Source organism: Penicillium angulare (genome assembly GCF_028827245.1).
Source record: "Penicillium angulare strain IBT 27051 chromosome Unknown utg000004l_segment0_segment0, whole genome shotgun sequence".
Lineage (NCBI taxonomy): Eukaryota > Fungi > Ascomycota > Eurotiomycetes > Eurotiales > Aspergillaceae > Penicillium > Penicillium angulare.
Window position 1 is genome coordinate 5,188,012 of NW_026623163.1, and position 22,789 is coordinate 5,210,800.

The 22,789-nt window shown below is 48.4% G+C and overlaps 10 protein-coding genes across 10 annotated transcripts; 6 read left to right on the forward strand and 4 right to left on the reverse strand.

The window, feature by feature from the left end:
* Positions 1-113: 113 nt before the first annotated feature.
* hsp60 (chaperone ATPase HSP60) lies at positions 114-2,053 on the reverse strand (the record flags this gene model as incomplete). Its single annotated transcript, XM_056922034.1, has 3 exons — positions 114-1,630; positions 1,708-1,849; positions 1,946-2,053. 3 exons carry the CDS (start codon positions 2,051-2,053, stop codon positions 114-116), a joined length of 1,767 nt encoding a protein of 588 aa, XP_056780071.1.
* Positions 2,054-3,469: 1,416 nt separating this feature from the next.
* N7478_005821 (uncharacterized protein) lies at positions 3,470-4,902 on the reverse strand (the record flags this gene model as incomplete). The annotated part of the gene is made up of 2 exons (XM_056922035.1): positions 3,470-4,644; positions 4,800-4,902. 2 exons carry the CDS (start codon positions 4,900-4,902, stop codon positions 3,470-3,472), a joined length of 1,278 nt encoding a protein of 425 aa, XP_056780072.1.
* Positions 4,903-6,219: 1,317 nt separating this feature from the next.
* N7478_005822 (ATP synthase subunit epsilon family protein) lies at positions 6,220-6,564 on the forward strand (the record flags this gene model as incomplete). The annotated part of the gene is made up of 3 exons (XM_056922036.1): positions 6,220-6,251; positions 6,309-6,423; positions 6,490-6,564. 3 exons carry the CDS (start codon positions 6,220-6,222, stop codon positions 6,562-6,564), a joined length of 222 nt encoding a protein of 73 aa, XP_056780073.1.
* A 475-nt stretch (positions 6,565-7,039) lies between these two features.
* Positions 7,040-9,714, forward strand: N7478_005823 (N-alpha-acetyltransferase 35, NatC auxiliary subunit; the record flags this gene model as incomplete). The annotated part of the gene is made up of 8 exons (XM_056922037.1): positions 7,040-7,169; positions 7,229-7,269; positions 7,334-7,474; positions 7,524-7,745; positions 7,811-8,266; positions 8,333-8,590; positions 8,643-8,657; positions 8,803-9,714. 8 exons carry the CDS (start codon positions 7,040-7,042, stop codon positions 9,712-9,714), a joined length of 2,175 nt encoding a protein of 724 aa, XP_056780074.1.
* A 1,076-nt stretch (positions 9,715-10,790) lies between these two features.
* On the forward strand, positions 10,791-13,175 carry N7478_005824 (uncharacterized protein; the record flags this gene model as incomplete). The annotated part of the gene is made up of 5 exons (XM_056922038.1): positions 10,791-11,527; positions 11,584-11,843; positions 11,904-12,038; positions 12,100-12,190; positions 12,314-13,175. The coding sequence occupies 5 exons, from the start codon at positions 10,791-10,793 to the stop codon at positions 13,173-13,175; spliced, it is 2,085 nt and encodes a 694-aa protein (XP_056780075.1).
* A 1,702-nt stretch (positions 13,176-14,877) lies between these two features.
* On the forward strand, positions 14,878-15,774 carry N7478_005825 (aminoglycoside phosphotransferase family protein; the record flags this gene model as incomplete). The annotated part of the gene is made up of 1 exon (XM_056922039.1): positions 14,878-15,774. The coding sequence occupies one exon, from the start codon at positions 14,878-14,880 to the stop codon at positions 15,772-15,774; it is 897 nt and encodes a 298-aa protein (XP_056780076.1).
* Positions 15,775-15,938: 164 nt separating this feature from the next.
* Positions 15,939-16,792, reverse strand: N7478_005826 (GNAT family N-acetyltransferase; the record flags this gene model as incomplete). Its single annotated transcript, XM_056922040.1, has 4 exons — positions 15,939-16,183; positions 16,235-16,352; positions 16,415-16,704; positions 16,753-16,792. The coding sequence occupies 4 exons, from the start codon at positions 16,790-16,792 to the stop codon at positions 15,939-15,941; spliced, it is 693 nt and encodes a 230-aa protein (XP_056780077.1).
* Positions 16,793-17,293: 501 nt separating this feature from the next.
* On the forward strand, positions 17,294-17,875 carry N7478_005827 (cysteine hydrolase family protein; the record flags this gene model as incomplete). The annotated part of the gene is made up of 1 exon (XM_056922041.1): positions 17,294-17,875. The coding sequence occupies one exon, from the start codon at positions 17,294-17,296 to the stop codon at positions 17,873-17,875; it is 582 nt and encodes a 193-aa protein (XP_056780078.1).
* Positions 17,876-18,050: 175 nt separating this feature from the next.
* On the reverse strand, positions 18,051-20,224 carry N7478_005828 (Copper amine oxidase N2-terminal; the record flags this gene model as incomplete). The annotated part of the gene is made up of 4 exons (XM_056922042.1): positions 18,051-18,259; positions 18,312-19,220; positions 19,288-19,867; positions 19,919-20,224. The coding sequence occupies 4 exons, from the start codon at positions 20,222-20,224 to the stop codon at positions 18,051-18,053; spliced, it is 2,004 nt and encodes a 667-aa protein (XP_056780079.1).
* Positions 20,225-21,340: 1,116 nt separating this feature from the next.
* Positions 21,341-22,762, forward strand: N7478_005829 (uncharacterized protein; the record flags this gene model as incomplete). The annotated part of the gene is made up of 1 exon (XM_056922043.1): positions 21,341-22,762. The coding sequence occupies one exon, from the start codon at positions 21,341-21,343 to the stop codon at positions 22,760-22,762; it is 1,422 nt and encodes a 473-aa protein (XP_056780080.1).
* Between the last annotated feature and the right edge of the window lie 27 nt (positions 22,763-22,789).

The window sequence follows — 22,789 nt, forward strand, 5'->3', positions numbered from 1 at the left end:
TATCCAGGGCCGTCTGGGAGAAGGCGGCGATGCAAGAGATGCGCGAGGAGGTTTTTCAGGAGAGAACAAGGTTATACGGTGGGGAATGGAGGAAGGGAAGGGGGCTTAGTCGCTTAGAACATGCCGCCGCCCATGCCACCCATGCCACCCATACCGCCCATGCCGCCAGGGGGACCGGCAGGACCCTTCTCCTCAGGGGCATCAACGATGGCAACCTCGGTGGTACCAAGCAGGGAAGCAACACCGCTAGCATCAACCAGAGCAGTGCGGACAACCTTGAGGGGATCAACGATACCGTTGGCAATCATGTCGACGTACTCGCCCTTAGAGCTGTCAAAGCCCTTGTTGAAGTCCTTGGCGTACTCATCAGTCAGCTTGCCAACAATAACGCTACCCTCCAGACCGGCGTTCTCAACAATGGTGCGGGCAGGGCGGGTGATAGCGCTCTTGATGATGCTAACACCGAGCTGCTGGTCGAAGTTGGCGGGCTTGACATTGTCCAGAGCGTTGGCGGAGGCCTTCAGCAGAGCGGTACCACCACCGGGCAGGATACCCTGCTCAACGGCAGCGCGGGTGGCGTTCAGGGCGTCAACGACACGGTCCTTCTTCTCACCAACCTCAACCTCGGAGGCACCACCGACCTTGATGACGGCGACACCACCGGAGAGCTTAGCAAGACGCTCCTGGAGCTTCTCTTTCTCGTACTCGGAGGTGGTGGGGTCGGCCATGACACCACGGATCTGCTCGCAGCGCTGAGCGATGTTGTCCTTGGAGCCCTCACCGTTGAGGATAATGGTGTCCTCCTTGGTGATGGTGATGGAGCCAGTGGATCCAAGCATGTCAGGGGTAAGCTTCTCGAGCTTGATGTCGAGCTCATCAGTGAAGACGGTACCGTTGGTGAGAACACCAAGGTCACCAAGGATGCTCTTGCGGTTGTCACCGAAGCCGGGGGCCTTGACGGCAGCGACCTGGAGCTGGCCACGGAGCTTGTTCAGGATGCAGACAGCGAGAGCCTCACCCTCAATGTCCTCGGCAATGATGACCAGAGGGCGGCGGAGGGTGGTGGAGGCCTCAAGGGCAGGGATAATGTCCTGAACAGCGGAGATCTTCTTCTCGGAAAGCAGGATCAGAGGCTTCTCGAACTCGACCTTCTGGGACTTGGGGTCGGTGATGAAGTAGGGGGAGGTGTAACCACGGTCGAAACGCATACCCTCGGTAACCTCGAGCTCGTCCTCCAGAGTCTTACCCTCCTTGACGGTGATAACACCCTCCTTGCCAACACGCTCCATAGCAGTGGAGATGAGCTTGCCAACGTGGAGATCACCGTTACCGGAGATGGTGGCGACCTGAGCGATCTCCTCGCCGGTGGTGATGTCCCGCTTGTTCTCCTGCAGGTACTTCACGACGGCCTCAACGGCAGCCTGGATACCACGGCGCAGATCCATAGGGTTGCAGCCGGCGGCAACGTTCTTCACGGTCTCGGAGAAGATGGCACGGGCGAGAACGGTAGCGGTGGTGGTACCGTCACCGGCGAGCTCGTTGGTCTTGGAGGCGACATCCTGGAGAAGGCGGGCACCGAGGTTCTCGAACTTGTCCTGCAGCTGGATGGCCTTGGCGACAGTTACACCATCTTTGGAAAAAAAGTTAGCCTTTAATGTTGTTGATCGGGTGTCGATTTAAAAAATAAAAAAACACGTAAACACTTACCCTTGGTGATCTTGGGGGAGCCGTAGGCAGACTCAATGAGGACGTTGCGACCCTTGGGACCAAGAGTAGAGGTAACAGCCTTAGCTAGAGTGTCAACACCCTTGAGGAGGCTGGCACGAGCCTCAACACCGAACTTGAGCTCCTGTTCGCGGTCAGTCAGGGATTGTTCGGAAGAGGCAGCAATCGATGCGACCATGGACTGCACGCATCATCAAATGATGATAATCCTTTGACGTACCTTGTGAGCAAAACGCTGCTGCTGCAGGTTCAGGGTCGAGCGGTAGAAAGGGGCACGCTTGGAAGCGGCCGACAGGACGGAAGTCCGGGAAGTGATCGCGCGCTGCATGGCTGAAGAGAAAACAAGAAAAAAGCTCAAAAAGAATTAAAATACAATAAATTTAATGAGGGGGAGTAGTGAGAAGAGCAACCCGAAATGAATTGGTGTGGGTTGAAGGATGGGAGGATGGGAAGGAAGCTGAGATGAAGCCAAAGTCTCGAAAATTTTCCAAGCGCTTCTCTTTCCCCAACCCCAGAAGCTTGGCGGCAGAAACAGCTAGAATGTCACGTGAGGGACGCGGGTTAACGGGAGTGTTCACCCGAGGTCATGCCCGACAGTCTACAAGACATGCATTATCAGTGACTGCTGTCTCGTGGTCTATTGGCTATTTGGATACTATCCAGCTTATACTGTTTCTTGGAATTGTTATATGTATAAATTGAAATCATCTACAGTATAGAATGAGTGTCATTGCCTAGGTGATACCTATATATAATCCCGATTGTTCGGCTATTTTCGGCTTCGGCAACATCCTTGCTGCCGGCAACTCGAACTATATATCTTCAACATCTATATGCATGTACTACTAGTAGTAGTAACAGAACCCGTGGCAAACCAAGAGCAATTGATGTGTACCGTTTATAGAGCACTCAGGAGGTGGCGTTGACACAGCTGTAATGTCGCTATTGGTAGCTCACTGGTGCTTTGGTCACACTAGTTCAAAGCAACGCAAGCGTAATCAACTGATGTTGGATACTGAAGTGAGCCCGGGGGAAGAGTTTCATTGCGAAGCCTGCCGACTTGGGAAGGCACGCCAGTTGATCTCAAAATTATCACAGCAAAGGGCTAATCATGCTGGTTAATTTGTCCTAAGTAGATTTGGGGCCGATCAATACCCAGATACGAGCCATGGATGTATCCATCTCTTTGATCTACTTCATCTATCTAGCAGTACCTTGACACTAGAGTTTAACAGACTTTGATTCGACTTGAAGGTATCCAACGAACAGCATTATATTATTGTTCAGATCACCTTCGCGTCAGAATCATATCCATTTCTCTTTCCCTACAGTGTCCACATACCTGGACATCAACTCAAATTCAAATTCAAGTCATTCGATTTTGTGTCAAATTGTTTCCTATCTCTTAAAAGCTCTCAAACATAGATCTTGTTGCTGAGAACTCGCCATGATATCCAACATTGGATATCAAATACCATGCCATGACTGCCAGCAACATAACGGTAAAGGGCAAAAAAAAAAAGAAAAAAAGTGAATCAAAAGAAAGAAAGAAAATAACAAACGAACTCCATCCCGCTGTGGCCCATGAAATCAAGACTTTGTTAAACGCCTCCCTCCATCCCTCCCTCCCTCACCTCAATGTTTCAAATCCTTCCTCCTCAAATTTCCATGAAAATAGCTCAAATCATTGATACTCACTCTCCATGAACGCCGACCATGAAATGTCAAAAAGGCATTCACTGCACTAGATCTCCTCCTTGGCCTCAAATTCTGGCGACCCCTCCAGATCTTGTTCTTGTAAACGCCAAGAAGAAGTCTGAATTGTTTCCATGGTACCATCCCAGGGGAGATTATTGTTGACATGAGCACCCCCAAGAGTGTTGTGCTGACCGAAGGTAGGTGCAGGCGCCTGAATCCAGCCATGACTACTTGCCTCATTGTACAAAGATGGGTCAAGAGAATTTTGCATTGCTGGATGAGGCATGACCGGAGGTCGCGTGGGGACAGCGGGCTGTCTGCCTGGGTAACCGGGCTGGGGGACGAAGTATGGGTGAGAAGGAGGAGGCGGCACGAATATCGGACTATATGATGGATCTGCGTAGCCACCCGCATAAGGCGAGGGGCCCACTCGGAAGTTGGGTTGATATGGGCTCAGTGGAACTTGGTGCTGCGGTGTTCCCCAGTTGGGGGGAGGAGAGGAAAAAATAGGCTGGCTATTGTTATCGCTTGGGGTCAGATCGGGAGTCATTTCAGTGCTGCGGGTGTGTGCCACAGAGCCAGAGTTCTCTAGTCGGTGGAGAGCCTCAGGGCTAATGGGCAGGCTGAGAATTCGATGCTTCTGCTTAATTGACACTCTGCCATCTTCTAACTCCTCATCCGTTTCATCGTCACTGTCGGTAACAATTTCCGTGTCATTGTCGCCCTCTAGTCTAAGAAAAGAGGCACCAACGCACCGGAGGTCACCTGTTACTTGGGCATCATCTTCTGGAGTGCTGGCCTTGAATCCTTTGCTTTTCTTGTGGGCCTTGACACGCTTCGCAGAATTTCGCTTCTGGTTTCCAGACTGAGACCAAGAAGGGTCATCGTCCTCGCTACTTGAGAAAGTGCCCTCTTCGTCCTCTTCCACAGCCATTTCATTCGGAAATTCTCCAGCATTGATAGCCTCTTTCTTGGCAGCGGCCTTCTTTTTGGCAATGTTTCTGATGCCAGAACCCGCCGCTGGAACAGACCGGCGAAGTGGGGGAGGGTTTGGCTTCTCGTCACTATCGCGCCGGAGACGAAGCTTGGACAGGTGCTGAATAATGGCACCTTCGGTAAACTTTGGCCCCATGGTTTGAGCAACCAGTTGCCATGGAATCTTCACGCCGGTGGCATTGCAAGATTGCTGGACAGTCAACAGAAGCAGAATGTCCAGGTCGGCTGTTTCAATTAACAGAACAAGTTAGCCAATGAGTTCATGCAAGACATAAAAAGAGGATACAACATAAATGTGCATCTTTTTTGAGAGAGGCAATCGGCAAGCAACAAGACAAGGGCAGAAATGAGATCATCATCTTGGGTAAAACACGACTTACGATCCCAGCGGACCAGTTGACGCCGCTCGCGCTCTGGTTTCTTCCTGACCGTGTCTGGTTTCTTGGCCGCAGGAGAACCAGCGGCCCGTTTGCGATTCGGCATTGCGGATTTAGGCAAATACTGTTCACGACGCACGTTAGTTCATCAATGGACGGGGACGAATGGCTACGTCAGGGCTCTGGTCAAACAAGCAGATATCCCCGTAGATGGCGTTATAATCTAATCTGTGAACTAGAGACCGGAATTTACCTGACCAGTAGGGCCTGCGTGGGAGAATTCCCGAGCAGCCTTTATGGTTCGATATATAACAGGCAATGAGGGCAGGGGAAGGGAAGATGGGTGAGTAACAGGACTTGGTTCAAGCCTTATGTCTGCGAGGCAGTGGGACGATGTTTGCGCCTGAATATTTTCTCGACGAAGCAAACAAACAAGGCAAATCGACTGGAAACAGAACGAGACACACTGGAATCATTTCACTTACCGTTTTTGAAGCGTTAATGGAAGTTGGGAAAGAATCAAAGAGTTGAAAAGGAGGTGGGGTGGGTAGGCAAAGGGTGGTGAAGTGAGAGGAAGTGAGAGAAGGGAAGGAGGGAAAAAATGATGGTAGGCAGAAGAGGTTGAGGGCTTGACAGGCCCGGCAACGACTCATCCAATAAATGGAATCGTGCTATGTTCCATGCTGCCCCTTCGAAGCCACTGAGGTGGATTAGGTGTACACCAACTCTGGATTCAAATCATTTTGTTCCAGAATAGAAAGATGGCTTTCCCTAAACATAGCCGCCATATGACTTGGTATTATATATGGTGTTTTGTCAATCCTATATGGCGAGTATCTTATCATGAACTAGCAACCTTGGAAGTTCAGGGTAGGGTTGTTGTGGTCGTCTCAAAATTCGAGGAAGTAAACATGGGACAAGAGTATTTTATTTTTGAAATGAAAAAAAGGAGACAACCACCGAGATTGACTATTCAAACGGCAAAGTAAACCATGTGAATTAATTAGTCCAGTGCGACAATAATCGTTGTTGAAATTATGAAGAACACTTGAGGCAGTCATAGTTAAGCCAGTCCCAGATTAGCCGCAAGATATGTCTCGTGGAAGCCGCACCCTGCAGGAACTCTGGGGTAAAAAAACCTTACAGATGCAAGGCAAATATGATTCTTGTGAGTCCTTGTCCAAGCATGAATTGATGTTTGCTGATGCCGGCATACCTTGCCTCAATTGATAAGGAAGAAAGAACCGTGGATCTCGACTTGGCCGTGTAAACAATATATTTCTGCCTGAGGTTGCAGAATCGCACGTGACGTAAAAACCACGTGATCCTATCCCGATGCTCCGAAGTCGAATGCTTCCAAACTCACCCGAAGCCGTTTTTACCCCCTTCAATCGAAAGACTCACTTCCTCCACACCATTCAAAATGACTGCCGCCTGGAAAGCCGCTGGCCTTACGTACGTCGTTCCGTCACGTTGACACTCGAAACAATTGATTTTCTGACGCCGCTATAGCTACAACCGTTACCTGGCCATTGCCGCCCGGACGGTGCGCCGCTCTCTGAAGGAGACCCCTCGCCTCAACGCCGAGCGCCGTGGCCTGATGGACCTGCGTTTTGCCAAGTGGGAGGTTAGTTGAGAGAGACAAATTCCCTGGAGCTTAGAGCAATGAACTGACAAGATTTGGTGAACACAGTCCGGCAAACAGGGCACTGTCCGCTCTCTGGCCCAAGCCAACAATGAGGCCGTTGCTAAGGCCGCTGAGAAATAAACGACTGTCCCTCAACAAGCGACTTTTCGACCGTGAGAGTATGATGGTGAAAAGGATAGATCTGGGCGTGGATAGCCAAGGGCGAGGAGGAGAAGAGACCCCGGGGAAGCATTGAACTTGTACATGTGTAGCAATACAGGCCTGGCTGGGTTAGACAGCGCCTAGAAATCGCACTTCGTTTTTCCCCTTTTTTCACACCATCCCGTATTTATTGCTACCATTTGAATTCATGGATTCTTAGCTCATATTGTAATCGCGTGTCCCGTTAAGAGTGATCTGGTGAGTCGGCCGCAGCTGCACGTCACAGGTCCCATCTGCCTGCCCGAATCGCTTTTTCCGCCTATGCTCCTCACCCCACCCACCCCTCGATCCGTTTGAACTTATTCTCCCAACCTCGTCTCTTTACGGTTTTGCGATCTTTTGTTTTCCATGAGAAATACCGGCAGCGGATTGCAGAGCCACAAATTCCTCTGCGATGCTGCCGAATAACGAGGTTCGCGTGCCCCCGCGGCCACTTGCGCCGTCCGCACCTCGGCGCGATATTACGGCTGAGTTTACCGAAGCTGCCTCAAGCAAGTCTTTCTCTTATTCTGAATCCAATGCCAGTCGAGATCTAACATATAATCTCTTCTTACAGAGCTAAAAACGGGACAACTTGTGAAAGATGAGACCTTCACCCTCTTCGAAGCCGTTGGCGCATTGGAGGTGCGTTTCTGTTATACCGAGCGGGACACGAGACGATGTTGACAACAATTTGATTTTACTACAGATCATGGATTCCAAAATGGACAGCGGTTATATTGCTCCGGGCGAGAATCAAGCGCAGGCGCTGGAGGATGACTACGATGTGCGACGAGAATTGACACCAGAGGAAGTTGTGGGATTGATGGATCAACTGCTCTGTCACGAGGTATTCTCAACCCCTCAAATGGTATTTGACGGTTCTAATGAGCAAGCAGATGGCATGGCACATAGGACATCCTCTTTCACAAACACTGTTCACATCAATCTATCTCGATAAGTTGCTGTGGCCAGTGCCGAGGACCATGGAAGACGCCCGATTTGACCGGGTGCCTAGCGATTCTACCCTTGTTAGTCTTGTACTTCGGGCATACTGTCTTGCAGTGATCAAGGCTTGCGACTTCGTTCATTCTCGGGTGGCTGGCGAGTATTACTACGAGGTAAGTCAGGCCGGAAACTTGGTCTTCGAAAGGTTACTGACGGTGGCTTTCCAATCGTTATCTAGGAGGAGGACTTCGTCTCTCAGTTGTACAATCGGAGCTTACTGTCTTATTTTGATCCCTCACACTTTTACCGCTTGCTGGACCAGGCGGTTTCATGGTTGGATGCGCAGAACGAAATGGACAAGAAACTTCAGCACGCTATTCGAGCCAGGTTACAATTACGATATGATTTACTGGCTGCATTAGACCAAGATCTCGATATATTAGAAATTAGGTCAACGGAGAGCTTCTCACAGTGCTTGTCCCACCTCAATTCTGTGAAAGAGTCGCACTCTCTTGGCAAGCCAGTCCCGGAGGCCTTCAGTTTGAAGATCCAGCGCAAGCTTGCAAGCACTGTGCCCCCTCGGCCTATTGTCAATATTAGCCATGAAGATGCACTTGCGCATCTTCAACGTCTTTGCAAAGATGCCATTGATATGCAGCAAATGCTTGACTATAGAGGACCTACTAACTTCAAGGTATGGCCAGCCAATCTGCTCTCGTTTCCATTTCCTTAACTTTCAGTCTACTGACCATGATTTTAGACTTCCATATGGACGCTTCTTTCCCGAAAACCCCAACCTTCAGTTTACATTCGCTGTCTAATGCAGGCATTGATCGTGAGCGATATGACAATTTTGGGTGCCGTTTCAGTGAAACAGTTCTTATATGATGATCTTGCGGAGCTAGTCCTGCCGTCGAGTATTCTTCTTGAGGCAAATACAGATGATGTGGAACTTCCGTCAGATCCTCGATTTCAAATTGCTCGACATATGGAAGGATTTGTGAAAAGATTCGCACAGGTATGTTATTACGAACTCACAAACAGCTGAAACCGATTCTAAGTCATTCTAGCCTTTTGTGGACTCTGTACGTGCCGCTTGCTTGAATCGGTGCCGGGTTCGGCGAACAGTTTGTCACACTGTTGTGGATTGGGACGGTTTACAAATGGAGGTGAGCTATTCTGTCTGTTTGTATGAGATGCGAAGAAATCATCTAACTAAATATCTAAAAGGCCGAGGAACTTGACTTGCAGCTCCAAGCTCTGAGCTCAGAGCCTCCATTGCAGCTTCACGGCGGAGAGCCAGCCTACTCTTATCCGCTCAGCAGCTGGGCGTATCACCAGAAACTCACCCAACTTCAAATGATTCTCCAAACGGGCTTTGAACTTTCAATCTATTCACCAGAGGAGCTTCCCGGAATGTACTGGTATTTATCACACATCTGCTCCACACATCTCGGTCATCTTGACCGAATACGGACCTTCATTGTTGCAGCTCGCAAAAGAGATCTAGTGACGACCACTGTTCGAACAACTAAGACAATTAGCAAAGCTGCCGCATTTCACACATCCTTCCGATGCCTGGAGAGGTTGACCACACACATTATTGCTGTTGACGCCTTTGCGATCGCCCTTCACGCATTATATGTCCTCCTAGCCCGACACAAGATCCTCCCGTCTGCTTCAGGGTCTGATGCCTACTCGACAGATAGATTGCGATATGAACTTCGCATGAAACCATTTCTCCCTATTTCTCTGCCTGAACTAGTCTCTTACGAGGACTACCATCGTGAGGCCACCTTGCAAGGCGACACAGATGCCACTATTCTTGACCGCGCTTCCAAGGCTATCATTGAAGCCAGGAAAGCTTGGGAAGCCACACTCAGCAACGGAGCCTTTATTGAAGATCCATCCATACCTACCAAACCCCCCGTTACGGCCATTGAGGAAGATTGGCAACGCAACGTCAAAGATACTATGCGCGCATGTATTGGAGCCAGCATTGCTATTGAGACTGTAAAGAAGGCTCTCTCTAGCGAGACAAGACCAGTGAACCTGCAGGTCACTATTCCGGAGGTTGGGAGCAAGAGCCGATGGCATGATTGGTGGAGTGTGCCGCAGATTAGCCAAAAAGTCGACTTGTAGAGTCGTCAGTATAGGTTTGGATTCTTGCCAGGTCTAGCACTTGTCTTCATCTCTAGATCGAAAAAGAAATGAATTGGGAAATCAATGAATTCTGTGAAGTTTGATAACCAAAGCCTTCGTACAGATCTCAAGTGCTACTAAAGTCACCCCGATAAATAATCCCACACTCTTTGCTACTAGTAGAAACGGTAGGTTTGGAATACACGTTTAACATCATACTATACTACACATTTCCCCAAAGGTCGATAATATAGAAACTAGAATTACTTATTAGCGAAATAGTCCTGGAAGTAGATTTCCGACTTGAACTTGATCAATACCTTATATATTGATAAAATAGTTATACATAGATTGCCCAGCCTCAAGTGCTGATCCTAAGGTTATTTACTGTGCCCAGGTGGCCGGATACCCTGTCGCCCAACTCCCTCCTAAGCTTTCTTCACACTGACTTGTACTTTTTTTTTTTTGCTTTTTCGCTTTTTTCCCCTTCGACTTCGATTTTTTGCATCTACTGCCCATTTGTTGTTCTCTTCTCTTCTTCAAGTTATAAAGTGGGGGGAATCAACCAACACAGTACGACAAAAACTCAATTTCTCCCTCAACAAGTCCGCTTTCGGCGCCACGACCACGTTATGAAATCATACATTTCAATACATAGCACGTTAACTTAAACCTTTGGCTAGCGCGGCCAATCCTTCAATTGACTTCGTGATCGACATTTCACGCACACCGTTTCGGCTACTCGGAAAGATCGTACGTTGCGGGCCTCCGAAGATCCCAAGTTTCTTTCCTTTCCCCAGAGCCCAGCACGTAAACGATCTGGGGCAAGCTCACGGACCTACCACGATACGCCGCCACAAGGCCCCGTCACTGATTAATCCATTAACCGAGATTCGACTCCCGCTACCGCTTGTTGCTATCTATCTCTACTTGTTCTACGTTCACGCTAAACCGCCCACCCCCCCATTCCGCCTATGCCGCCCTCTCTCTGTGTCTTCGCTCGCTGCAGGCAGCCTGACCCTGCTCCTCTTCCCCCCTCTTTCTCTGAGAGAAACCAACCCGCGGAGCTATAAAACATGCCGACATATCCCATCCGCCGCCGACCGCGCGAGTGTAAGACCTGCCTGCCATGCCGCGCGAGCAAAGTCCGCTGCGATCGTGAAGTTCCTTGTGGAAATTGCGTCAAACGAAACTTCACATGTTCCTACGGTCGCCCATCATCATCCAAGAGGCTCTCCATACCAACGGTATCCCTCAATGCACCCTCCGCACCGTCACATTCCCAATTTGTTTCCCCCGCTGTCGGATCCTCCTACTCGATTCCCTCGCATGATGCCTCTTACGCTGTTGATCAGCACTCTGGGATGAGTGATGAGTACGACCCAGATCTCCCGGAGATGATCGATGTTTCACAGAACGAATGGGACGAGATAAATTCCAAGATGGTCGCCATGGAACAGATCCTTGGGAGCCTTCATTCGCTTTTCAACACACACTCCTCGCGAAAACGAAGCGAGGACCAAGGCATGGAACGAAAGGATTCTACCCGGTCGGAGGGTGTTTACGGATCGAACGTGTTGAGGACTGGACCGGTTCATCTTGGGGCTAGATCCGCATTGGTAGACATTTTGGACAAATCTAAGAGCTCAGAAGATGCAGCGCAGGCGCTGCCTCAGGAGGATCTGTTAGCGGAACTAGCGCTAGGCAATGAGTCTGTTGCGTATCCATTTGTGGATCTGTGGTCGTCTGATCCGTTCACTTTCAATATCGCTGGAGTGTGCTTGGTTCTTCCGGACGATGATCAATGTCGGAGGTAAGGCGTTCCACGAAGGGTAGAGCATGAGTTAAGCTAATCATGCGATCGTTCAGGTTTGTGAAGTTCTATAAGGATATCGGTGCGGTGTTGTACCCTGTACTACCAGATCTCGCTGAGCTGGAGCGGAAGACAAGTCGCCTACTATTGGGAAGACAGCAGGCCGGTGGTGTATATAAACCAGATGCCAATGGACTAGTTAAGCCATTTGGAATAGAGTTGCCATTTCTCAGTTTGCTGTTCGCCGTCCTGGCCTCCGGGTGTCAATTGTCTGACCTGCCAGAACGCGACCGTGAGCTGACATCATGGGTATACGGTGCGCCAGCTAAGCAATACCCCCAATGCCCTGAACGAGTGTAACTGACTTTTGTTACAGTATCTTGCGCATACCAATGCCTTCGCATGTTGAATTATGTCTCGCAACCCACGGTCGAGGTTATACAGATTCTACTCATTATCAGTAATGTTTTGTCATATAACATGAATGCTGGATCATCCTACACTTTGCTGGGTAAAGTCAAGTCGAGCTCAACTATATGTTTAAGAGTGGCACTTCTAACTCTCTTCATTAGGCATGACGGAACGTATGTGTCTTGTCCTGGGACTTCATGTCGAGACCACAGGCTTTACACCCGAGGAGGAAGCTGTTAGAAGGCGTATCTGGTAAGTTATATTTGGTCGCGCCGATAGGCATGATACTCACAAAATTTTTCTTAGGTGGGCAATGGCTTTCCAAAATAGTCACTTTTCACTTGCTTATGATCGGCCTTCTATAACAATGGTCAGCCAACCTGAAATTCCTTTTGATCCTAAATCGATGCCGGGACATCGCACCTATTTTGAAACATTGTGTCGGGTCGTGTCGCTCGCATTGGAGGTGTTGCGATCACGAATGCAACCAAATTCTTCCCAACCACGATTCCACGAAATCCAAGAATATAAAGATCGAATTCAGCGCATGCTTGCAGAAGCCACGCCGCATCTGCGACATCGAGAGAACTGCTTTTCTTTGGCCCAACATATCGAACGAACGGAGCTCCGCCTCCATTCTTCATACCTGCTTTCTGTCCTCTGTCGTGTGTCATTAGACTCGCATGCACATCTAGACGAACATCGCAGAGCTTTGATTCGGGAGGACTGTATCACCAGCTTGATTGATACTGTGGATGCGTTTGTGGAGTTGCATGAAATCAACATACACTGTTCCCGATCTTGGATTAGTTTGCAAAGATCAATCGCCTCGGCTTTCTTGCTGATCACCAATGATGATGGTCCACGGACGTGGGAGCTCATCAATCGACTGGAAAAGGTCTTGGCCGACCATGTATACGCTGACGGCGACGCCGATCATAATAACCGCACAGATTCCGCGACGCATCTTGCATCTTCTCTTCGCGCCTTGAGGGAAATCCGCGAGGCATTCTGCGCCCGTAAACCTGCACCACCGACCGCAGAACCAGACCAGTATCATTACTCCGCTCTCATTATGCCTTCCCCGCCATCGATCGATACGAGTCCTGAATTGCCCGCAAACTTCGCAACCGCCGGTACCGCTCTGCCGATGGACGATTGGAGTATGCGCAATATTTTAGGTCGTGTGTCGGATGTCATGTTGTTTCCGAGTATGAGTGGGGGTCCAGCAATTTAGAGACCTGCTGCATTTTGGCGTTCTGGGAATTTTATTCATTCGGAACATTGGGAATATTCGGCTTTATGCCACAGATTTGGACAACGATATACCCCCTTACATCACTGCATCGTCAGCCTGATCTATTGAATAACTCACACTCCAATCTGCCACGGGATTAGACGACATCCTCGCTTTTCTATCTTCTTTTTCTGCACATACCTGAAATTTGCTAGTATCTTAGAGATCTGTGATGATACCATGTCGCCATTCCAACAATACAATCTCCAGAGTGTTTCCAATCTTGAGAAGACTCGACGGTTTCAAATAAAGCGCGAAAAATTCCCAGCGAAAGGAAACAGCAGAACCAAATAGATAAATATCGTCAGCTTATAATCCACCTTAGCACGGTGTTAAACAAGACATCCATCCGGGCGCATCCGCTTCTCCCCGAACGGAAACAATTAATTTCCCATATTACGTCGGGCAAGACTCATGGGTGTCCAACATTCCTAAACCACCACCCAACACGGTGGAGATAGCCGGCTAGAGTATCTCGGCCCCCGCCGTTCGGCCGACCGAGAAATCCCCGCGGTTTGACGCGATCGTCTGATCTGACAGCTCGATACTGTCTCCACTCGATTCGGGCTTCGCTTCAAACCCCGGCACCGTCAGCTTTTCATGGGGCACTCGATCATCTTGTCCCCCATGGGGCAGGCGTCTATGCAAAAACTTGAAAATTCTAGGCCTTATCATCCATCTGATTTTCTACTCCACTCACCAGTAGAAAGAAGTATGCACATGTGGATCCAATTTCTAAGCTCCGAACTCTATCTTCGCAGTTGGCCACTTGTGGGCTGGGCAGAGCTAAGTTCTTAGTGGATATTGTGGATTCCAGTCTGAATCTGATATGATATCAACGATGCATTCCGGCCGAAGGATCTCGGGAATCTGGGACTGGATTCTTTGGTTGGGATTATCACATTTTGAGTTTACTTGGGTATCCTTTCCAGAATTTTTGTCGTCGGCTACTACGTACGTTTGTCTTGAATCATGACGGGGTCTGACATTCCTATGAAATGATTCACTTACCAGATCTATTGCAGCCAACTACTTAACTTACTACCCCTTTTCCTACTTGATCTCCTACCCGTTCCACTAGTACCTCCTCTCTCAGTTATTCCATTCAATAGGATTGTATCTCGGCCATTGTTCAATGTAAACCACCTATCCAGTGGTAGGCTGGCATATAAACTAGTAAAGTACTTCTCCAATATCAAGCTATATCAAGATTCGATAAATTTCGTATTTTAACTTTATTAAAATCTGCATGTGACTGATCATCTTCCAATAAAAGAAGGAATTGCTAACTGGGTTTATTATAATACCAACCATATTATGCGACGTTGGTGAGAAAGACAGTAAGGACACAGAGGCTAGAGTCTGGATGATTTCGAATCGATCTTTGTAGCTGTTCTTGTATATCTCCTGAATAAGAGAATGAACCCTTGGTTTCAATACTACTGGTTCATGCAATGATGCGGCTTGTTGCATCCATGTATGTTTTCCTATATGCATGGCTCGTATTTCTCCCCTCAATTTGTTCACCGCTACCTCAGGTCATCTTGAACTGCATAGTACAGAATGCGGCTCTGCTTTTCCATATTCCAAGCTCATTTGACTGAGAACCTTCCAATCTTTACACCCGTCTCCTATAGCTAAAATGTCATCCAATATTGACTCGGATCACATCCCCTGCCCTACGTGCAACTGGACACCAGATCAACGGCGTCGGTGCAGCTACAACAGCAATATTAATCTATTCTATGGCGCAGGCGACCGAGGTGCCTGGTCTCTCGGCTCGAAATTCATACTCAAAGATCGAGGGTGTATTCCACCAATTTACGAATCGATCAACGTCAAGTTCGTTAAAGAGAACACGACGATCCCGACTCCCGCGGTGGTACACGAATGGTCAGAAAACGATCGCAACATCATGATAGTCGAAAGAGTTCCAGGGAAAACACTAGAAGAAGTATGGCCGAGCATGACTGAAGCTCAGAAAGAAGCACTAGCAAAGAAAACAGTCGAGTACCTGTCTCAGCTGCGTCAGCTCCACGGGCCAAAAATGCAAACCATACATGGTCAACCATTGCACAATGGTTGGCTTGTCGTAAAGAATTCCAAAACCTCGCATGGTCTCTTTACATCGGAGGATGAGCTGTTTGATGCTATATCTGGAAACTTCAAAGATACGCCGGATGAGGTTGTTTCGCTTGTGAAAGGGCGAATGCCATCTCCTTTTCCTTGGACTTTTACGCATGCAGATCTCACGATATGTAACATCATGGTTGATCCGGAGACATGCGAACTTACTGGGATTATTGATTGGGAGGCGTCGGGGTATTGCCCTGTTTGGTGGGATTACGTTGGACAAATTGGCCTTAGTGAAGAAGATACTGAATGGAAGAGGCTTTTGCGTAAAAACATGCAGAATTTTTCCGGTGCTCTTGAGTGGTACAAGGATGTGTATGCTTGCAGAGACAGAATGGAGATGAGGGAGGAAAGATGGGAGAAACTAATGATGGACGCTGGGCTGAGTATTGAACCGCCGAACTGAACGGAGCTTGATCTAAGTCAATTCGAACACGAACTCCAATAAGTTCGATTATTGACCATAGAGACCTTAAGTGAAAAGTATATCCAATCTATACTTTATTTGATTCCTCAGACTGTCTGAAACAGAGGTAGTGATAGGATAAAAATAATCAATCACAAGCCAATTCAAGCTGTAGCGCCAGGCTTTTCTGGCCACCACACCATGGCATAGAGGGGTATCCCAGAGCCCCCGACCTGTCTATTAGCATCTGCATCAACTTTGCCTTTTCCAAGAATAATTTTCTCGATTTCCTGAAACCCCAAGGAGAGATATAGATTCCGGGAATTTGGGCTCGTAGCCTCAAGCCAAATTGGCACATTCTCAGCCTGAGCCATATCTTGATGTTCACGCATAATAAGTTTCGCGAGGCCTATAACCATGTAAACGATCAAGCTTTGGAAATATAACAACCCAAACTTACCTTTCCCCCGATGCTCATGCTCCGTCCCAAGGCTAAAAATATAGTAGTACCGCTTCTGACCGCGCAGGCCCTTCTTTTTTGCATCATCCGTCATACCGGAGAATTCCGTCCAGAGACGCTAGTGTTCAACTTAGTCTCTGGCCTATCTAGCACTTCTAGCACTCTTTCAATTGAACCTACCTTGAGGCCTGGGAACCCAATTCGCCACAAGACGCACAAAAAGCCGGCATATATCAGCTTCCAGGCGTTATCAACATATCTCCCCGGTGGAATGATTACAGAAGCGGCCTTCCACCCATCCGCCTCGGTGATAACTGCATCATTGAGCAAAGCTGACTTGACTAGCGTGGACCAGTATGTGGGTAGATAGGCTAAGCGCTCTTCCTGTGACATGTCAAGAAGCATGTACGTGACCACAGGATCAGTGTCGAAGACTCGACCGTTCAATTGTGCGACGGAGTTGAGGAGTTCTTGTCTTCGTTAGCTTGGATTTGTTTGGCGTTGGACTGGAGACTGACCATCTTTGCCATGTGTGAGTGGGGCTGGCGCCGATGCCATTGTTATGAATAAGTCTATATTCCCAATGCCCATATGAATGAATTATGTGCAATTTCCGACAGGAGAGTATGGTTGGCCATGATCAAGAGTGGGAGAGCCATGAATAAGTAAAGATGGATCCGGGAGTCGCGTGTTGAGACGACGTAATTTGTTATGTAAGCGAGAATTAGCTGAGGTTCTCTAGACTTTGAAGCTTTGGAGTTCTTCTCTAGGTGACTTTATGTTTCCTATTTTATGAATTGCTCGGTATGTAATACAATATCTATTTAGGAGCCTTGACTTTTGATTGATCTTGTCACATTATACATGTAGTGGGGACCATTTAGTGGAGAGTATAGTGGGTACCCGCTAACGGGCCGTAATCGGCATTGCAGCCCTCAATGTGTAAAGCGGAACCGGCGCATCTCGCATATTTATCTTCTTCATCGCAATTACTCTTCTTTAAATCCAGCCAAAGCCCCATCTATCCTGCCAAACTCCACTCACACACTGACCGTCACAATGGGCACGGCTACTCTACTCCTTCTCGATATACAAAACGGTATCGTTGACCAATTCGAATCAAAAGACAGTTACCTTCAACGTTTATCTTTGGTTCTTTCTGCTGCCCGCAAGAACTCCATCAATATTGTTCACATTGTCACTGCTTTCCGAAATGGATATCCAGAAAACAACCCAAACAACACTTCTGTCCCTGCCGCTGCGGCACGTGGTCTATACAAAGAAGGCGACTCCTCGGTACAGATCCACTCGGCGGTAGAGGTGACGCCCGAAGAGCCGGTCATCACCAAACGACGTGTCTCTGCATTCTTTGGTACAGAGCTTGATATGATTTTACGCTGCTCTAATACTGATCATATCATTGTTGCCGGGCTCGCTACCAGTGGTGCTGTGCTATCGACTATTCGGCAGGCAATGGATATGGACTACCGCATTACTGTTCTGCGTGACTGTTGTATGGATCCCAACGAGGAGGTGCATCGTGTTTTGATGGACAGTATATTTGGAAGGAAATTGAACGTCATATCTGGAGAACAATGGGTGTCCGAGATCCCTGCAGGCCCTTCCAGCCAGAACGCATGATTTACAAAAGTGTACATAAGCTAGATCTGTCAAAATAGATCAAACACATGCTACAAAAGACCTCGAAGTAGGTTCTATATTCAAAATTTTATTTCTCAGGCAGCCAATTTCCGATATCAAGACATTTAGGCTATATAAAGTTCATCGTAACTCGTAATATGTCCTGCTATCTTATCTACAGCTTGACCTGGTTCCGGTCCTGTGGGCCAGAGCAACATGTCGGCTCAGGGTGCTCGGTGGACTGGTTGAAAGTCTGCGAAGACTGTGGAACATCCAATGCCGGGTTCTTGGTGAAAAAGCCATCTGGCTTGAGCATCACGCTCACACGCTCCATAGGCATCACCGGGAAATCCTCAACTCGAGGATTATGGGTAAGGCCAAATGCTAGAGAAACAGTTAGTATAAATCAAGCTAGAACATACATAATAAAACTTACTGTGCCAAAGAACCACGTCTTCATCTTCCACGGCATCATTTCTGCCAGCCCAGATCTCCACACCATCGGAGCTCTTGCTCTGGTTTGTGAACTCGCCCGCAGCAAACAACTCATCATCTTGATACTTAGTCACCCAGATAGGTCGAGTCGCGAACTGAGCACGCTTTGTTCCGAATGATTTGGCAGAAGCCAGAATCATTTGACTCGGGGAGGTTTGCAGCTTATAAGAGATAGGGTGGTGTGTGACCGAGTTGATTATATTGTCGTTGCGAATTTTGAAAACTCGGTGACGATCCACGCTTGTCCAGGCACTGCCACTCTGTTTAATAATATTCTTTTCAGTCGTGTAGCCCACAGACCAAGGGTTCGAGTCATCCTCCGGCATAGGCACGCTATCCTCATAGTAGATAGTGTTCTTAAATCCATCCAGGGCGGGGTCCACACGTAGAGAAAACATGTGCTGGTGGTAGGGTGCCATCACGCCCGGTCCAACGTTTGTGCCCCATGGGACTGTCTGACCGTTGTGGTTATCAAAAGGCACCGTAGACAGAATACCGGTTGCGCGAACTTCAAGCTCGATATTAGCCGCTTGATCAAGAATAAAAGCGAAGATGTATTCATAGTTCGCGACAGTGCAAATCATTTGGACTACTAGTTGTCTGTTGCGAACAACTGTCGCCGCACCGCTGCGGTAGTTGGTGTGCTTGTGCTGCAGACCGTTGTCCTGCTCGTGCATACAAATGACATTTTTGAGCTGGATAGGTTCACCCTGGGCATCTGTGCGGTAACCGTCGAAGTACTTGATATGTCCCAGGCAGTCACAACCGAGAGCAAGCTGGTTGGCTGTGATACCAAAACCGACATCACCGACATCAAAAGCTTGCTTTCGGTGATAAGGAGCACGGGGATCTGAATCAGTTAGTTAAGACAAGATTCAACTTGCAGGGATTTGCGTGTAGTCGGATTCAAAACATACCTCCGTATGGAACTGTCATCTCCGAGAACGACAGACGGTAAAATGTGTTGCGACCATCGTATGTGAGGTTATGCAAGACCAAACCTTCACGGTTGTTGAAGCCCACACGAAAACGCCATTTTTGCCATGAGACAGCATTTCCGATAACATTGAAGGAGGCACCCTCAGGTTGCTGGACAATGTAAGGCTTGAGATCGGTTCGCAGGGGCTCGTCAAGTAACTCGTGAGCATATTGAACAGTGGGAACGGGCTTCCACGGTTGTGTCTCAGTAGTCTGAGAATCAGCACCACCTGGCAGATAGTCCATGCGGACTAGCTCATGGGTGATTCCATCAAAGACCGGAGAGAATTGACAAGGAAGAGAATACTGATTATTGCCCGGGTGGTCCGTAGCCACAATATACATATAACATTGGAACAGTCTGCGGGTCTCCTGAATATCCTCTGTGCCGTAGATCCATGGATCCAGGCACACAGTCATGCCGGAGGGAAGCTTCAATTTTTCAATCTCTGCCTTGACAGCGGGGTGATTCAGACAGACTTGCTCCATTTCGATCATTTCGTCCACATCAACAGGGCCCTGTGGAAAGTTAATATTTCTGTCCATAGCCTTTTGTAATCTCCTACGTACCTGGATATCCTTGGGGAGTTCTTTAGCGGACACGATAGATTTGGTGTCCGCGTTCAGAAGGGCCTTGAAGAATGATCCGTTGTCAAGACGGTGGAACAAAGCCATCATTAACCGTGCAGGCTTACGAGGGCGGGGCTTGCCCAATCGCTCGGCCTCGATGTAGGGAATGACATCTTGTTTGATGGGTTCCTGAAGGTCAATACGCTTGAAACGTAATTTGACACCTGGGAAAGAAGATTGTAAGATCCGAACGGCTAGTTGGATCTCCCCTGGAGTAATCGGGTCAAAAGGGTGAAGGCTTGTCATATTGAATGTATCGATTCGGTTTCCCCTGATTTACAATGGACCCTGAATTAAACAGCAAGGTCTGCAGTCTTTTATATCCACACTGACATCCGATAGGCACCGCCTCCAACTCTTTCCAGTCAATCTTTCGACGGGCGGGGTCTGAGTTTTCATTGGGCGAGCTTAACCCACCGAGCGCATCTTTACCCCGTTACGGTTTAGCGTGCGCTGCCCTCATTGGCTGTCGGCGTTGGAGACAATCAAGGTTTTTGGGGCTGATGGGAGGTACGAGACACTTTGGGCACGTTTGAAAGATGAGAGATAGGCAATGAATTACAGAAGATGAGGGGTCATGTGTATATTTATGCTAGTAGATACATATGATATAGGGACCTCGGGAATGGTCGGCCGTCATTTCCACCACTAGATGCGCACAAGGGGAGATGTATGCCCAGGTGTACATAACTGTACAATATCTATCAACAGTTACATTGCTTCCTTTACCATCTATAAGAATTTGGACAACTCGTTTTCCAAGGCAGGAGATCCACGTGTAGCAGGGAAGTTGAATTGTAATCCAGGGCCAGGAATGTTCCCCACGCCAGGGGCTGCCTTACAAGGGCACGTCGAAACGCGAACCCGCAATCATCTTTGAGATTGAGAACTTCGATTCTAGAATTATGTTTCAATAGAAACACGAAGCCTCAAGCACCTATAGAAATAAAAAATACCATTGATATCCTAAGTGTATGAATTTCGAAGCTGGGCCATGCAAGGCCGGGCTAAAGTGGGATGGAATTCAGGGCTGCTACACTCCATATCGATCACCCTTCCAATATCTAACGCGCCTTAGCATTCCAGGTCTTCGAGGTCCAGACTTTCGCGTAGGACTATAAAGCCTTGTTCCACGGCTCCTTCGCGTGCTGTCATTAAGCTAATAATCTTGAACTCGACACCCATCGTCACCATGGTATTGTAGTTGTGAAGAACACTAGCAACCGAGGAGCTTCAATTTCTTGAATCCCTAGAGTTGGAAAAGTTATTGGCAACTCTTCATAGTCCTCATACCGCGAAAAACAATCTCTTTCGATTACCCCACAACAAACATCTTAGCACTTTCTTCCCAACTCTGTCAATATGGCGTCGAGTAAATTTTTTATTCTTGCCTTGATCGCCAATATCGACTATACATTGGGATCACACAGCCATCACCATAAACATGCCAATATTGCTCCCCATGCAGAGAGCTTGGAGGCCCGTGACTTGGCTTGGGCTGATCGTATCCCGGCTGATATGGTGATTGAGTTTCGCACCCTCACGACAACAGTCTATGAAGATTGCATACCCACAAATACTATCTTCGTCACTACAACCGTGATTGAAGATGTAATACTAGAGCCAACCCATTCTCAACTCGAGCTCACTCAACCAATATTGAGCAAGCCTCAGTCTGCGGAGCCCGAAGCGACAACCACAGTGCTCATGACAAAAACTGTGCTAGACGTTGTAACAGATATTCCGAGCACCACACTAACTAACCCAGTCCCTGAATATGAGGATTCGATTTTCAAGGACCCCATTGGCAACACTGCGCCGCCTAGAATTGTCTTATCGCAAGAGACAGGAACTGGGATCCACACCTCGACAAAGATCACCGCCTCATTACCTGGACACGGCAATGCGACCGTCAGTGTTGCAATCGACGTTACAGAGACAGAGCCGGCCAGGGAGGTAGATATCGAAAAGAAACCAATTCCAGAACCCACGCCCACCGACCCTGCACTCAGGATTTTGCCCACATTGCCCAATCTGCCGCAGATATTACCCGTGACAGCTATCCCAAACCTGTCAGACATAGGCCACGCACTTGATCCAAACGGACAACCCTTACCATCCGATATTCAATGGACCACACTTCCAAAGGATGGTAAGTTCTCGACTAAGAGATTTGGTGGTCGCAGTGCCCCACAAGGAACACAGATTAAATACCGCGGCAACATTGGAATTCCCTGGGGAAGCAATATCATAGCCGTTAGTCCCACCGAGGCGCACAGATACAAGTATGTCGTACAGTTCCAGGGCTCCAACACAGATCCATGGACAGTGATTGTCTGGAACAAAGTCGGTCCAGATGGCAAGATGGATGGATGGTATGGGCATTCCGCATTGACATTCGTGCTTGCGCCTGGCGAGACGAAGTATGTTGCTTTTGACGAGGACTCTGAAGGTGCATGGGGCGCTGCACCGGGAACAAACGGTCTTCCGACTGATCACTGGGGAGGATATACGTCTACCTGGGGAGAGTTTAGTTTCGGAGATATTGAAAACAGTGGCTGGTCGGGCTGGGATGTTTCGGCTATTCAGGCGCAGATTGCGCATGGTGATGTGCAGGGCATGCGTATCTGCCAAGCTGATGGGAAGGGGTGCTCAATCCTTACGCCAGGAGCCGAAAAGGTGATTGCTGCTTATACGGAGTCAAAGAAGCATCGTGATGGTATTGGAGGAGCTGCTTCACCTGGGCCAGTAAGGCTCGTGGCGGATATTGATTACAAGGGGTAGTGCTTGGAATTGTGTTTTTGAAATATT